We start from the raw sequence: 17,932 nt of genomic DNA on the forward strand, positions 1-17,932 counted from the left end.
GAAATGCCTATCTTTTTGCCATCTTATAAATTAACACCATGTTTATAGGAGAAAACGTTATAGAAGAAATTCTGGTATACTACCGGAGAAGTGGTGTAAAGATGGAAAGTCCAGCAGCCCCCAGTAATTAATGTACTGCCCAGTAGCCACCCTTATTATTATACAGTTATCTAGCAACCCTAGTTATTGTTATGCAGTCCGGTAGAAGACAATAAAAAAATGAACTAATTACTCACTTTCCATCCTCCGGATCTCCAGCTGCTTCATCTCCACGGATGACACAGATGACACGGATGACGTGGTGTGATTGCGTCATCACATTACCAGTGCTTCATAGAGTTTTCCGTAGGATAAAGACATGTTAATCAATTCTTTTTGTGTGTTGAAGACAAACATAGAATTGTTTATATATCTTGGGTCCACATCCGACGTTCACCCCTGTCTGCTATATTTTTGGGATATCTTTTGTAATGCAACAAATTCAATGAAAAAGGACACACTTTTTTCATCATAGAAATTACCACCATGTTTATGGGAGAAATACTGGTATAGCACTCAAGATGTGGTACATTTATGGAAAAAAAGTCTTATACTATATGCGCTAAGCATATGTATAACAGCATGATTCACTGTTATAGCATTGGCACATCTTCTAACATCCCTTTCTGTGTTTATAAGTCTTTACAAATGCTGCTGTTGGATGCCAACGTGTTTTCTCATGTGGGGCACAGCCACATTTTGCTATTAGCCATGTTGGAATACCCTGAAAAGAACAAGGTTGTGCGGCTTGTTGGCATCCACTATTTCCTCCCTGGCAGACAGAACCCTGGTATTTATAGGAGGACAATTCTTAACATTTTTACTTTTCGTTGTAGTCCTGTCAGGTTTAGATTTTACCAGAAGTATTCAGATATGCAATGGGGAATTGACAACTTATACATTGGACCAGGCTGTTTGGACAACTGTAATGGTCATGGGGATTGCTTAAAAGAACAGTGCATTTGTGATCCAGGATACTCTGGGCCCAACTGTTACCTCTCCCATCCATTGAAGGTGAGTACCATACATAACCATAATCATACCATACATGTGGAGATAAACTAGGCTAAAGGCACAGAAATTTGGTGCAAAGTAATCTTATAGAAGGTATGCAGATAAGAGGAGTTGTAGAAGGCACCAAATTTACTTGTCCATTTTGGAGCAAATATAATGGTATATGTGTACTTATTTGAACTTACTCAATAAATTAAAAATAACAGTAGGCCTCCAATGACTTGCACTCAGTGAACTTGTTGCAAACTTGGTTTGCAAATAAGTGCATCCTACAACAGTATTGGCAAATTTCCCCCATTGTTTTTGTACTAAACAGTAAAGGAAATATATTATTTCAATTATAGCTGAAATGATGTGACAGAAGCACCCAGTCGTGCAATATTGCAGGTATTGCAATACATGCATCAATTGCATTTTTATTGATTGTAAATGAATGTTCTGCTTTACAGACCTTTCTAAAAGAGCGCTTTGACAGTGATGTACTGAAACCTGATTCCTGGCTGTCTATGGAGGGGGGTAAAACTTGTACTGATTGTGGTATTCTAGCTGAGGACACTGCCCTTTATTTCTCATCATCTTCCGTTCGGCAAACAATCACCCAGGATCTAGATTTAAGGGGAGCAAAGTAAGGCTTATTATTATTGTATTGTTCTATATATTTTTTCTAATAATTCATGTACAGCAATTTAAAAAAAATAAATATGATTGTATTATTATAAGTGAAGAGAGATATCTAAAGCTTTAATTTGACCACTGATAAACTTACACAAATATTTTAACTTCCAGGTTTATTCAGTATTGGGCAAGGATTGGCAGTCAAAATATAACAACGTGCCATCAACCAACATGTAGGAGAGAGGGTGTTCTTTTAGATTATTCAACGGATGGAGGTAAGTTTAAATGGCTAAATGAAAATATTACCATGTATAGCAGAAATTGTCTTCATTAGATCGGTTATAATGTTCTGAAAGAGAATGGTAAAAATATATATAATATATACGTATAATGTATGACAAGCTAAACAAACCAGGTACCATAATTCCATTTTAAGAGTTTGAGCACATGTAACACAGTCTTTTGCACACAAAGTGAAGTCACAAACAAATATATTTCCTGGTGAAAAAGGTGAAGTTTAGAGGAGCAATTTGGTAAAAAAGCAATCTCTCTTGCAAATGCTGAGCAACAAGTAGTAGAAAAATGTCACCAAAGCTCAACTCTCCCTTCAAAACAAGGAAAATCCATAGAAAATGGGATTTAGATAAAATAAAGAATAAAACAGTACTTTCAATTGAAGATCACATACACCATTCCACTCTGTTCTGAAATGGAAGACTCTTAGTGCTTCAAGGCTTGGCAGTTACTCCCAGTCATAGTATATACTGTCAGCATTGATCCATTTAACAAAATCTTGCTTTCAGATGGAAAAAACAGCCATAGATCCTATGAAAATGGAGACAAGCCATTCGTGCAGATCACCAAGGTTTAAGGAGATTATTATTTATTATCAAAATACTCACAAACATAGATTAAAATGTGCATATAAAGTTTAAAAAGTTTGGCTGTTTTTTCCATCTGAAAGCAAGATTTTGTTAAATGGATCAATGCTGACAGCATATACCATGACTGGGAGTAACTGCCAAGCCTTGAAGCACTAAGAGTCTTCCATTTCAGAACAGGGTGGAGTGGTGTATGTGATCTTCAATTGAAAGTACTGTTTCTTTCTTTATTTTATCTGAAGCCCATTTTCTAAGGATTTTCCTTGTTTTGAAGGGAGAGTTGAGCTTTGGTGACATTTTTTTATTACTTTTAGCACACAAAGGCCCAATTTACTAAAAACAGTGCAAACTGCACTTTGCACAGTTTGACTGTGGAGTGTGCAGGGTGTGCCAGTTTCAAGATTTCTGGTGCACATTCTTAATGAATCTGGTGCCCTCTGCACAGCTCCGACAGAGTGCACCACTTTTTTTTGGTGCGCCTTTAACATGGGGAGTATGACACACTTCTGTCGGACTCTGGATGATAAATTTGGCTGACGGTCCGTCGGTGCATCGAAAAGCCCGTTTAAGTGCAGTATAGTGCAGCTGCGACATACACTCACCGGCCACTTTATTAGGTACACCTGTCCAACTGCTCGTTAACACTTAATTTCTAATCAGCCAATCACATGGCGGCAACTCAGTGCATTTAGGCATGTAGACATGGTTAAGACAATCTCCTGCAGTTAAAACCGAGCATCAGTATGGGGAAGAAAGGTGATTTGAGTGCCTTTGAACGTGGCATGGTTGTTGGTGCCAGAAGGGGTGGTCTGAGTATTTCAGAAACTGCTGATCTACTGGGATTTTCACGCACAACCATCTCTAGGGTTTACAGAGAATGGTCTGAAAAAGAAAAAACATCCAGTGAGCGGCAGTTCTGTGGGCGGAAATGCCTTGTTGATGCCAGAGGTCAGAGGAGAATGGGCAGACTGGTTCGAGCTGATAGAAAGGCAACAGTGACTCAAATCGCCACCCGTAACAGCCAAGGTAGGCAGAAGAGCATCTCTGAAAGCACAGTACGTCGAACTTTGTGAGTCTCGATTTCTGCTGCAACATTCGGATGGTAGGGTCAGAATTTGACGTCAACAACATGAAAGGATCCATCCTGCCTTGTATCAACGATTCAGGCTGGTGGTGGTGGTGTCATGGTGTGGGGAATATTTTCTTGGCACTCTTTGGGCCCCTTGGTACCAATTGAGCATAGTTGCAACGCCACAGCCTACCTGAGTATTGTTGCTGACCATGTCCATCCCTTTATGACCACAATGTACCCAACATCTGATGGCTACTTTCATCAGGATAATGCGCCATGTCATAAAGCTGGAATCATCTCAGACTGGTTTCTTGAACATGACAATGAGTTCACTGTACTCAAATGGCCTCCACAGTTACCAGATCTCAATCCAATAGAGCATCTTTGGGATGTGGTGGAACGGGAGGTTCGCATCATGGATGTGCAGCCGACAAATCTGCGGCAACTGTGTGATGCTATCATGTCAATATGGACCAAAATCTCTGAGGAATGCTTCCAGCACCTTGTTGAATCTATGCCACGAAGAATTGAGGCAGTTCTGAAGGCAAAAGGGGGTCCAACCCGTTACTAGCATGGTGTACCTAATAAAATGGCCGGTTAGTGTAAATATGTCTCGTGCGACACAAATGTGTCTTGGACACTTCTTAAATACATGTGCAAGCTGTTTGTACTGAAAAGAAAGTAACATTAAAAAAAAAACAACAGCAGACAAGACTGTTCAGGGGCATTACCCAAAATGAATGGGCCCCATAGCAAACATTTGCCTGGACCAAGAAACCCTCTCACTCATTCCTTCCTTATACAGGACTCCTGCCTCTCTCCATCTAAAACAACTATCACATATTCTATACAGGACTGCCTGCTATCAGATGAAATAAATAGATAATGGTGAAATTAATATTGAGGCCAGGTAGTCTTTTATCACTTGGGACAAAATGGACTTCAGGGCATAAATACAAAACCAAGCTCAGTACAAAGATATATTAGGGCTTATTCACATGGCCGTCTGTGGGGACGTACATGTGGCCGCACACCGCAAAAAGATAGAGCATACTGTATCTTTCGGCGAGTGTGCGACCATGTGCCACTATTCTCTATTGAGGGAGGAGGGGTCACCTCCTCCTCCTCTCCAGCACACGGCGGTATGCCCGCACGGCGGGCATACCACGTGTGAATGTACCCTTACAAAAGAACACACTTGTAATACAAATGGTGGCCCAACTCTACAGTGCCACCAAATAAAATATATAAAATGCCGACAAAAATATATACAGCAACATCAGATACATACAGTGCTCAAAAAATATATCCAGTGCCCCCAAAAATGTGGCACCAGATAAAATACAATTGGTGCCACCAGATAAAAAATTATAATTGGTGCCACCAAACTACCATATATATATCGAGTATAAGCTGACCCGAGTATAAACCGAGGCCCCTAATTTTACCACCAAAAACTGGGATAACCTATTGAGTATAAGCCAAGTCATTGCATCGTTATATACTGCATTGATCACAGCCTCCCAGTATATAGCCAGCAAGCCCCCAGTAGTATATAGCCAGCCAGCCCCCTGTAGTATACAGCCAGCCTTCCCCCAGTAGTATACAGCCAGCCCCATTTGGTATATAGCCAGCTAGCCCTCTTTAGTATACATCCATCCCCCTGTAGTATACAGCCAGCCAGTCGCCTTTATTAGCCAGCCAGCCCCTTTAGTAGTCATCCTACTTTATTAGCCAGCCAGCCACCTTTATTAGCTGGCCAGCCCTCTTTAATATACAGTCATCCCCCCTTTAGTATATAGTCAGCCCCCAATTTTCCCAGCACTTAAAAAAGATAAACTTACATACACACCTTCTGGCGCCCCCAGATGCTTGGCACGATCCTCTTCTGTCAGCTGTAATAGCCGGCAGAGACGCAGCCATGCGCTCTGCTGGAGCACACTATGATGCAGCCGCTAATGACATCATAGTATTTACTGGCCGGCAGAGCACTTGGCCGCCTCTCTGTTACAGCGGACAGAAGAGGAGCCACGGGGAGCTTGTGTATAAACCGAGGTAAAGTTTTTAGCACATTTTTTGTGCTAAAAAACACGGCTTATGCACAAGTATATACGGTATGTATATACAGTGCCTTCAACTATGCAATGCCACCACACCAAATATATACAATGGCCCTAGTACAGGCAGTCCCCTACTTATAGGGGTTTTCCATGAAAGAAAATTCTCACATTTAAATCCCCTGGTGATGTTAACACAATAAAGATCATTTTAACCCCTTACTCTACAATTTTACTCAGTTTTATTGCTGTTTTAGCTCCTTTCACTCTCTATGCTGCTTAGTTTAAAATCCCAGGGTGTTGGCGGGGCCTCACCAAGAAGACACATTACTGTATTATCCATCTAGTGCTTTGGGGTGACAATGTGGTTAGATTATCAGGGTACAAGGTGTATATGCACTTTCATCTGACTTTTGTACTAACACACTGACACATAGAAAGAGAGATGAGACAGATCAGAGATGATGAGATGCCTATTGCACACAAAACTCTGCTACATCTCACAGATCATGATATCCATTAGATAGCTATTACACACACAGTACTGCTACATCTTATTGACACGTGCCTGTCACCCCCTTCCCTCGGATCACTTATCTCCTCGTAGCTTGTAGTTTTCAGCCTCTCTCTCTGCTCACCATGGGCTGTGAATCAGTAAGAATCTCTCAGCGCCGGGCAGGGGGCATGACTACAGCCACACAGCAAAGACAGACAGAAACACAGCTCCACGATCTCATCCAAGATGGCAGCCCGACCTTAAGAGAAGTTACAAAATTGAAAAAAAAAAACATGTGCTTGTGGGCTCAGTTTTTTACGACTTTCACCATGCACTCCAAATAACACCTCTACTTTATTCTTTGGTTTGGTACTATCACGGTGATACCAAATTTATATAGGTTTTATTGCGTTTTAATACATTTTCAAAAATTAAACAAATGTGTACGAAAAAGAAAAAGAAATTGCCATCTTCTGACGCTAATAACTTTTTCATGCTTTGGAGTACGGAGCTGTGGGTGGTGTCATTTTTTGCGAAATGAGCTGAAGTTTTCATTGTTACCATTTAGAGGACTGTGCAATATGTTGATCACTTTTTATTCCATTAAAATGGTGTAAAAGTCACATTTTGGACATTTGGGCGCCATTTCCTGTTTTTAAGGTCACCGCCGGTAATAACCATTTTTAGATTTTGATAGATTGGGCATTTTGGGACATGGCGATACCTAATCTGTTTGTGATTTTTACTGTTTATTATGTTTTATATCAGTTCTAGGGAAAGGGGGGTGATTTGAATTTTTAATATTTTATTAATTTTTTACATTTTTTTTGTTCACTATTTCTTAGACCATCTAGGTTACTTTAACCCTAGATGGTCTGATCATTCCTACCATATACTGCAATACTTCTGTATTGCAGTATATGGTGTTTTTGCATAGGATTCATTACAATAAGCCACTGGCTCATTGTAACGAATCTTCAGAAACCATGCAGCCTCAGGTCTGACGAAGACCCGAGGCTGTCATGGCAACCGATCACCGCCCCCCGATAACATTTGGGGGAGCGACATTCATCGGGGGGCTTGAAATTAGCGGTGGGGGTTTGCTGCAATTTGCAACAACCCCCACCTGTGTATGAACAGGGCTCAACCGTGATCGCTCTTCATACACTCCCCGCACCTCTGCACCGTAGAGCTACGGCGCAGAGCGTTAAGGGGTTAAGAATCTTGTCTTTGTGGCGATACCCTTTTATATACCATGCCAAATGTTGGTAACATTTGTTATATCCCTTAAAATTTGCTGAGTGACTTACAGTGCCCACAGTGCTGCTACTGTAGCTCATTGTGGTTGTGCCTATCTTCTTCTTTCTCCTTGACCAGTCAATAGGTACTCATGTGCCACTGTCATTTATAATGGCAACTTGTTTTGCCCTCAGCCGATACCAAGATAGACATGACTATTTGTTAATTCCCCAAACAGGAAGTTATTCAGTTGTATTTTTTTTTTTTAATTCGTGCTGCTTGTCCTGCCATAAATTCGATCTGTAAAGCACTGCAGAATATGATGATGTTATATAAAAAAGATGTATTATTATTATTACATTCTTCTATGGACTACAGTAGAACTCCACCTGCCCTGACTTTGGTTATTGTTTCTTCTGACAGTTCTGCCTGTCTGTCTTTTGACGCTTAGAAGTATCTAGGTCAGCTGCAACATAAGCTGTATGTGAGGATGTTATGTTTGCTATGTTCCTTTTTACTAAAACGCTTTATCTTTTAATAGGTATCTCTTGGACATTACTTCATGAAATGGATTACCAAAAATATATGGAAGTCCGCTATGATTACATACTTCTTCCAGAGCCTGCCCAAACCAACACAACTCGCTTGCGATGGTGGCAGCCATTTACCATCAGCAATGGCTATGTTGTTCCAGGTCCAGATCGATCACAATGGGCCCTTGATAATGTATTAATCGGGGGAGCTGAGATCAACCCAAGCCAGCTTGTTGACACATTTGATGATGGTTTGTTTATAACTGTTAAATATAACTTTTTATGTATACAGTTCCATACGGTTTTCTTCTCATGATAGCCTTCACCTGCCTTCAGTGGCATGCTAATATTCAGAATACAAATAAATGTGCTGTGGTGCTATACAAATTTATCAGTTGTTATAATCAACCAATAACCTGTATTAACATCTTATCAGCAAGAAAGTGAGTAACTACCTGTGATATCAGAAATTGACTAATATTTGTTCTTTTACTAGAAGGTACGTCCCATGATGAACATTGGAGTTTTTACCCGAATGCTGTAAGAACAGCGGGTTTCTGTGGCAATCCATCATTCCATCTTTTTTGGCCAAACAAAAAGAAAGACAAAACGCACAATATACTATCCTCTAGAGAACTTATTATACAACCTGGCTATATGATGCAGTTCAAGGTAAGATCTATAGTCTCCAATATACATAGGTCCCCGTAAAGGAAAAACCCATCTTTTACTGCCATATCCAGTATGAGTTCCAACATTCTGTGAGTACTTTCCTAATATGACTGGCCATGTAGGCAAGTCATGCGATACAGATTTTATAGACTTTAATGGTAGCTCTATAAGGCCCCTTTCACACTTGCGTTTTTCACGCATGTTTTCTGCGCGTGCTTTTGACGCGCAGAACTTGCATTGCACTCTGACCTATTGTAACCAATGGGTCTTTCCAGACTCGCATTTTTTTTAACACGCGTTTAAATCTCGACATGCTCTACTTTTGCAAGTCACGCGTGTGAAAAACGCACCATACAAGTCTATGGAGATGAAAGAATAGAAAAACCAGCGCTTCCGGAGACGTTTGTAGTATAAAGATGAAAAAATTCTGTTCCTTTATTTGTTCCTCTTTAAAATCATAACACGGCAGTGTGCACATACAAGGATACACGGGGTAAATCCAACGCGTTTCGCTCAGACGAGCTTAGTCATGGATAAATCTACAAGAAGTTCTTACCTCTATTTAAACCTCGCGCTGTTCAGTGGCGTGTGACGTCACGACCACGCCCCCAAGTCACATGACGGACACAGAATGTTACGGTCACGTGACTGGATCACATGATCGGGGCAGCCACACCCCCTAGCAAAACAACGGCGTGGTAAGTTAAAAACTTAATTACAATCGTTAAAACCAACCTGAAAAAGTTTTATGTGGAAAAGGACAATAATGCGCACCTGTATTGAATTATTGTGTGATATCAAATACAAGATATAAAGAAATAGATATACATATACATGGCGCACTGACACTCGGAACCTAATAAAAAATGACTTTATACGGCCAAACATGAGTTACTCTCTGGACCCAATCGCTAATTAGTAAGAAGAAAGTGTGTATACATGCAAGAAAGTAATATATTAGCCAATATTAAACTCGAAATGGAGGACATCAAAAATCAGCTAAGTGAATTATCACCCGTAGAAAATCTATCCAATGTGGAAGAAGAAATGAAATCTAACCTAACCGAAATGGAAAACAGCATCATGGAAATGAAGAAGAAAAAATTCGACAGAGATTTGTTGGACTATAAATATAATGAGGTATACACCTGGAAATCCTTCCGCTCTAGCAAGAAGAGTACCCCCAAATCCATTCTGAAAACAAAACAAAATAGACGACACAAGAAAAGTAAAAACTTGCCACATGTCAGTTTTTCGGAGACAGAGGAATCAATCAACAGCTCCTCCTCCTGTTTCTCTGATGACGCCTCAGACCAAGCCGTTAATTACACCAATACGGCTCCAAAAAACGGGGCAGGAGGGCAGGCAGGAAACACCGGACAATAAAAGGAAGAAAGAATGAAGACGAGACGTGCAGTCTCTACGCAACCGAAGAAACGGTCTTAAACTCTTCAGTTTTGAATCTCTCAAGTTATATCATCCCAGAGGGCCATATGAGAGTTTTAAGCAAGGGTCTCAATTTCTCCCCCTCCACAGATTTTGATTTATACCGGACATTATTGGATGTTAACAAATTTTTAAGGAACTTAACATTGAAGAATCACTTCATGAACAAGATGCCTAGTCTCCCGGTGGATGAGCCTACTGGGGAAACCGACACTTCATCTGTTGATCTCAGCCCAGAGGACACTCGTACCCAGAGTTTGGAGTATGAGAATGGGGGGATGGACTTTAGGGACCAAACAAATGTATTTACTCTTAGGTCGTTGACGAACGAATCAACTGCATGCAATGATCAGATTGCTAAACCATTTATAACTAATAATCCAACTTTTTACCCCTTAATGTCTAGATGCGACCATATGGATAAATTCCAAGATCTCGTGGAGAGAGAGCTGACCGAACTTAAATCAAAATGTAGTAGTACACCAAAGAGACATAATTTAACTAGTTCGGAAAGACTCTCCCTACGAGATCTTCAAAATAACAAAGATCTAGTTATAAGGAGTGCGGATAAGGGGGGCTCTGTTGTCCTTATGGACGCATCCTTGTACAAAAAAATCAATGAGGAGCTTTTGAATGATCCTGTGACTTACCGCAGACTTTCCTCTGACCCGACCAAAAGCTGTCAAAACAGCATGAGGAAACACCTAGAGGAAGGCTTGACATTGGGGGTTCTAAATAAAAAACTTAGGGATTTTCTATATGTTGAGTTTCCCGTCACGCCCGTCTTCCACTCCCTCCCCAAGGTTGACAAAGGGATTTTTCCCCCGCCATGTAGACCTATTGTCGCTGGCATTGGGAGCCTTGGGGAGAGACTGGGAGACTGGCTTGACCATTACTTACAACCCTTAACCTGGGTTACACCCAGTTACCTCAGAGACACTAAACATCTTTTACAGAAAATTGAAACTTTCAAGTGGGAAAACACATATAGCTGGACATCCTGCGACGTATGTGCTTTGTATTCGTCAATCCCACACAAGAAAGCTCTTACATATTTGGCCAAACATTTGAATGAGTTCAGCACGTACTCCCTAGAACTCAAGGAATACATCCTAATGACAACAGAATTTCTTTTGGAAAACAATTTTTTTATGTTTAATAATCACTATTATTTGCAAGTGGAGGGGGCCCCTATGGGGGCAAAATTTTCCCCCTCCCTTGCAAACATTTACATGATACAATGGGAGAAACAGTACATTTTTTGTGACAACAATCCACACAGGTCGTCTATAGGGTGGTTCGGCCGCTATATAGACGACCTGTTGTGGATTTGGAACGATACTCCACTGGAATTTGAGAAATTTGTTTCCTACCTTAACTCTAATGAGATGAATTTGAAATTCACGCATTTCTTTGGGGGCCTTAGTATAGATTTTTTGGATGTTACTTTGGAAGCCAAAAAGGGCATAGTCACAGTATCCCCCTTCCGCAAACAGGTGTCAGGGAACACTATTTTGTTGTCCACGTTGTGCCACCCGAAGCACGTCGTGGATAACATCCCCTTTGGGGAATTGATTCGTATCCGCAGAAACAGCTCCACAGATACTATATTTCATCAGCATCTAAAGGATTGGGAACATAGGTTACTAGAGAGAAGGTATAAACCGAAGATTTTGTCTTCTGCTAAAAAAAGATTGAACAACATACAAAGATCCACACTTTTGAAAGACAAACAACACAATACTTCACAAAAAGGAGGTGAGGGTTTGACTCCCATCCCATTCACTACTACATACAGCAATCAGTTTCATCAGATTAAAAAAGTTATTAATAAATATCTTCCAATTTTGGAACAAGACAATGATTTGAAAATCTGCCTTAAACGGGGCGTACGGTTTAGCTCCAGAAAGGCCCCAACTATTGGGTCTCTGGTGTCCCCAAGTCTATTTACATCCACTGAGAATAACACTAACGACTACTCCTGGTTACATCATGTGGGTAACCACAAATGTGGTCACACACGATGTCTAACATGTGGTTTTTTAGTCATGACCGACACCTTTACATCGTGCACAACGAAAATAAGTTACAAAGTACAGACATACGTTAATTGTAACACCACTTACATGATATACCTCATTACATGCATTGTTTGTAACAAACAATACGTAGGATGCACCACGAACTCATTGAAAACAAGGATCAGAAAACATCTCTCTGACATTAGGAACACTAATCTAACAAATATCTCTGCGGCTTCTGAACATTTCCGAAACATCCACCATGGGGACACCAGCTCCTTTAAGTGGATGGGCATAGAAAAGGTGAAAAGACCAACTAGGGGTGGTGACCACAAGAAAAAGCTGATGAATAGGGAAACCTATTGGATGTTTCTTTTAAAAACTACACAACCGTTTGGTTTGAACCTAAGACAGGATTTACTCCTGTGCTATTAGAGGTGCCAGGCATTTTACATCATATGCATCTTTTTTTTTTATATATGACTTATATACGCCAGTAGTGCATTATGTAGCTTGTGTTGGTACAGGCCCGGATTTATGTACCTGTATCATATCGATGAGGTAGCCAATAGCTTGTGCATTCCAATACGATTGCTTTCTTGCATGTATACATACTTTCTTCTTACTAATTAGCGATTGGGTCCAGAGAGTAACTCATGTTTGGCTGTATAAAGTCATTTTTTATTAGGTTCCGAGTGTCAGTGCGCCATGTATATGTATATCTATTTCTTTATATCTTGTATTTGATATCACACAATAATTCAATACAGGTGCGCATTATTGTCCTTTTCCACATAAAACTTTTTCAGGTTGGTTTTAACGATTGTAATTAAGTTTTTAACTTACCACGCCGTTGTTTTGCTAGGGGGTGTGGCTGCCCCGATCATGTGATCCAGTCACGTGACCGTCACATTCTGTGTCCGTCATGTGACTTGGGGGCGTGGTCGTGATGTCACACGCCACTGAACAGCGCGAGGTTTAAATAGAGGTAAGAACTTCTTGTAGATGTATCCATGACTAAGCTCGTCTGAGCGAAACGCGTTGGATTTACCCCGTGTATCCTTGTATGTGCACACTGCCGTGTTATGATTTTAAAGAGGAACAAATAAAGGAACAGAATTTTTTCATCTTTATACTACAAACGTCTCCGGAAGCGCTGGTTTTTCTATTCTTTCATTGTTGCCTTAAGTCTATGGGGATCTTCTTGTATCCGTGCGCTGGAAGCAGACTACGAGATTGGTGAGCTGGATCTTTTTCGTTTTTCCTTTTTGCTAAGTCTATGGAGATGCATCAAAAACGCATTGCACTCTGAGACACTTGCAAGTGCAATGCGTTTTTCACGCATCAATTGCCATAGAAAAGATAGAGCTCAGTCCTGAGTCCATTTCACGCACATTTTCTGCGTGTGAAAAACGCATTGAAATTACATCAAAAACGTGCATGAAAAACTGAGACACTGAACAAACTCTGACTGAAAACTGATTGCACTCTGATGCAAAATGTGCGTTTTTCACTGACCAAACCCTGATTGCACCCTGATCAAACTCTGACGTGATCTGCAACGCAAGTGTGGAAGGGGCCTAAATTGGTGCTAGTGGTTATAGTGGGAAGACCCTTGTATCATGTATTGCATAAGATGAATAGGCTGTGCACAAGGCTTAGCCTGAGAAGTTTATAAAAGTATTTCTGCCAGTTTGCTGTTTTAAATATATTAAATATAATATTCTGTAACCTGTTGAAGATGAACCAAGAGTGACAGGAAATGTACGCCTTTGTCTTTGCCTATCTTTATATCAGAAATTCACATAGATTTCAGTTATAACTTACTCCATGGACCACTTTATTGGTGCACCAACATGATACCACTTACAACACTAAACTATGAGGACAGTGCCCACTGTGGACAGCCTAAATTTTATTATTTCACTTTGTATATTTATTCATGTACATGATTTCAAAAATGATCAGCACATTGTAATAAATCTATTTTTGGAAAGGAAAATTTGGTGTCTAAATGGAACTTGTCACCATGTAAATGCAGTTCAACCTGTGGGCATAGTGATATGTAGCACATTGATATAAATGCTAGTTTTGTGGGAAAAGCGTCAGTGTTAATTTTCATTCACATCTTTGTAGAAATGGTCTCTATCATCAGTTCTAAAGATCTACCTCTGTATCCACACATATACTTTTAGGGCTGCTTATTAGTTCAACTACCCTTGAATTATAATAAGATGATTGCATTTTCATGGCTTACAGACTCTTACCACTTAACATCACACGCCATACTGGTACGGTGCATAGACATAAAGGATGTATGGAGAGTACTCACAGTGAGTTTCTGCTACATTAACGGAAATTTATCATCAAACACGGATAAACCATCCGTAAGATAAAACTTACTCATAGATCCAGGCACTGTCACGGTGGTAATCTTTGTATATACGTTATCCATGACCTCCTTCCTTCTAAAATCAACTTTTTAAATTATTCTAATGGGCCTAAAAGGCTCTGGGCGGTTACCAGATCCCATCCATGCTGCAGATTCACAGGCTGTTACAATGTACAATGAGCACTTTTGCCCCTCCCATGGTGTGCTAAAACTTCCTGTGCTGCAGTGAGATGACAGGTGAGAGGAAGTGATGAGCAAGCAGAGAGCGAGGAGGAGACATTCTAACAACCTATGAATCTGCAGCATGGAGGAGCTTTGGCAACTGCCCAATAGCCTTTCAGGCTCACTAGCATAATTTTAAAAGTTGATTTTAATAGGAAGGAGGCCATGGGTAACAAATATAAGTATATTACAAAAGTTAGGGTGTCTGGATCTATGAGTAAGAGTCCCTGTTTTATCCATGCTTGATTTTAATGGTATATTTCCTTTAACCGTTTAAGTCAAACAAAGCAATCACTTCAATGTGAGTAACACTCTGGTCAGGCAGTTTGCTAACTGATTTCTAAGTTACTGTTTTAAGTCAATTAGGATTACCAAAAATATTATAAATTATTATATTTGCCAAATGGGAAATGAGAGACATTTTTAAAGCATTTCTATTAATTTCTGCAAAGTCAAAAGTTTACATACACTAAGATTTCTATGCCTTTAACAATTTGGGACAGTCCATCTTCTTGTGTAATCACATCAAGTGAAACCCTAAAGAAATCAGTCAAGATATCAGTAAGAGAATTGCGGACTTTCATAAATCTGGTTCATCCATGGGTGCAATTTCCAGAAACCTGAAGGTGCCTTGCTCATCTGTCTAAACAATAATACACAAGTGCAAACAAGACAAGACTGTCCAGCCATCATACCACTCAAGGAAGTTACGGGTTATGTGTCCCAGTGGCAAACATGTTTTGTGTATATCAACCCAAAAACAAAATTAAAAGACCTTGTGAAGATACTGACTGAAGCTGGTAAGAGTGTGTCAGTATCCACAGTGAAATGAGTACTGTATCAACAGTCTCGGCCTTGATCTCAGTCTTATTGAAAATGTATGGCAAAGCTGAAAAGGCAATCCTAATCATTTTTGCAATCCTAATTGACCTAAAACTTCTAGTTTCAATTACTGTATATATGAAGGCATGGTGCCTGGGAAAGCAAAATGGTTAAATGTGTGGTCTCTAATTCATTCTAAGTCTACATTATTTTAATTTATTTTATTTTATTTTTAATTCACTGTCAATGGCACTGTCAATTTTAAAACCCATTGGGGGTCATTTACTAAGGGCCCGATTCGCGTTTTCCCGACGTGTTACCCGAATATTTCCGATTTGCGCCGATTGTACCTGAATTGCCCCGGGATTTTGGGACACGCGATCGGATTGTGGAGCATCGGCGCCGGCATGCACGCAACGGAAATCGGGGGGCGTGGCCGAACGAAAACAGATTCGGAAAAACCGCCGCATTTAAGAACGGAAAATGTGTCGCTCGGGACGCGCTTACCTTCACTCAGCCCGAGCCGGTGAACTCCAGCGCGTTCAGATGCTTTTCAGCGCAGCAGCGCCACCTGGTGGACGGCAGAGGAACTACCTTATTAAATCCCGGCCGGACCCGAATCCAGCGCAGAGAACGCGCCACTGGATCGCGAATGGACCGGGTAAGTAAATCTGCCCCATTATCTGAAAGTGTTGAGCTTGGTAGAAGCTGGATACTTTTGATCTAAACATAGTAATAGTCAGCTTTATTTATCAGCTATTGCAAAGGGTAAATCTAAAAAAATTAATTCACAATGCAAATGACCAGTCTAAAAAATAGAGAAATGTTCATTATAGCTTTTCATCTAGCTATTTATTTCCATTTATCTTGACATTAAGTTTGTATCCCGTTCCATCTCTTTATTTTTTTTTTCAGATTGTGGTAGGTTGTGAAGAAAATTCTTGTTTTGATCTTCATTCAGTTATGCTCGAGTATACAAAAGATGCCAGGTAAGCAAGGAAATATGCTTTTGAAATTTTAGAGACTATTAACTGTCTTTGGCAAATGCAATGTGAATTTCCAGGAGGATCTCTGAGGCTGACCCATTGAATTTTGCTAATCCTCATGAAGGACATCTACAGCTTTTACATGTGGAATTTTTCTGATGCATATGAGCAGAATAGCGAAAATTCTTTCTGAAATCTGTATCAAGTCCAGAAAGTTTGATCAAGGCTTTACAATCCGTAACACACCACTAACCAGAATGATATTACATGGCATTTACACATTGCAGAACAGTTCATATATGAAACATAAAGCTTCACCTTGTTCAGGGAGGTTGAAATCCAAGAACAAGAATTCCGATTTAAACCAATGGGGGAGATACATATTGCCAGTATATATAACCAGTGTTGAGCTGCAGACAAGGCACATTTCAAGATATGCTCAATACTATTCATTGTTATATAAGGGCTTGATTTGAATCATGGCAAATAACACTCTTCCAATTAGAATTGTGTTTATTTAATTGACCTTTTTTTTGTTTATTATTTCTAACAGAACGGATTTATGGCAGCTGATTCAGACACAGTGTCTTCCTTCCTCATCAAATAGCATTGGCTGCTCTCCATTCCAATTCCATGAAGCAACAATCTATAACTCCATCAACACCTCATTGTGGAAAAGAGTAACACTCCAACTTCCAGACTATGTTTCCTCCAGGTACAAAGTCATGTGATTCTATAACAATAATTAACCAGTTGTAATGTTTTTTGCATGATCAGGATTTCCATTTGGTTGGAATTAACCCCTGCCAAAGCCACTTTTCACCTTCTTGACACGGACCATTTTTCAAATCTGCCATGTGCCACTATAAGTGGTTTTAACTTTAAAACACTTTAACATATACAGGTGATTTTGTTTTCTTGTGACACATTGTACTCATGTTAGTTGAAAATTTTTGGTGACATGTTTTGTGTTTATTTATGAAAGGTCGGGTACTGAGCAGAAGACAATCTTATAGACAACCTACAAATTCAACATTTTCTAATTTTTCCACACATAACTAAGTCATAACCCCAAAATAACTTAATAAATAACATTTACCAAATGTCTACTTTGTGTTGACATGTTTTTATGCATCCTCTCATTTTTGTAGGATGAGGCTCAGAATTTTAGGTGCGATTTTTCACATTTTCTTAAAAAAAAAAAAATCGCAAAATCATGCTCATGCCGAAATATTAGTAAATCCCCATAAATTACATTTTAGAATCTACACTCCTCAACGTATGTAAAACAATTTTTAGAAAGTTTGTTAACCTTTTTTGTGATTTTGTATTTTGTGATGTTTATATGAAATGGTGGTGTTTCGGGGACTTTTACTTATTTAATTAATTATTTCTATTTAAAAACTTTATTAATTGTTTTAAACT

At 39.7% G+C, this 17,932-nt stretch overlaps 1 protein-coding gene across 4 annotated transcripts in view; it reads left to right on the forward strand.

Moving 5' to 3' along the window:
- The window catches only part of RELN (reelin), a 510,672-nt gene that overhangs the window by 459,172 nt on the left and 33,568 nt on the right, over positions 1 to 17,932 (forward strand). For 2 of the 4 annotated variants that reach the window (XM_072147208.1, XM_072147210.1), the window contains exons 53-59: positions 876 to 1,053; positions 1,503 to 1,678; positions 1,840 to 1,943; positions 7,955 to 8,197; positions 8,443 to 8,618; positions 16,437 to 16,510; positions 17,061 to 17,222. In XM_072147208.1, the coding sequence (XP_072003309.1) occupies positions 876 to 1,053; positions 1,503 to 1,678; positions 1,840 to 1,943; positions 7,955 to 8,197; positions 8,443 to 8,618; positions 16,437 to 16,510; positions 17,061 to 17,222 (1,113 nt within the window). The remainder of the gene's footprint in view (positions 1 to 875; positions 1,054 to 1,502; positions 1,679 to 1,839; positions 1,944 to 7,954; positions 8,198 to 8,442; positions 8,619 to 16,436; positions 16,511 to 17,060; positions 17,223 to 17,932) is intronic. The other 2 variants (XM_072147209.1, XM_072147211.1) reach the window with 1 other exon arrangement.

This window comes from Engystomops pustulosus, chromosome 4 (assembly GCF_040894005.1).
Source record: "Engystomops pustulosus chromosome 4, aEngPut4.maternal, whole genome shotgun sequence".
Classification (NCBI taxonomy): domain Eukaryota; kingdom Metazoa; phylum Chordata; class Amphibia; order Anura; family Leptodactylidae; genus Engystomops; species Engystomops pustulosus.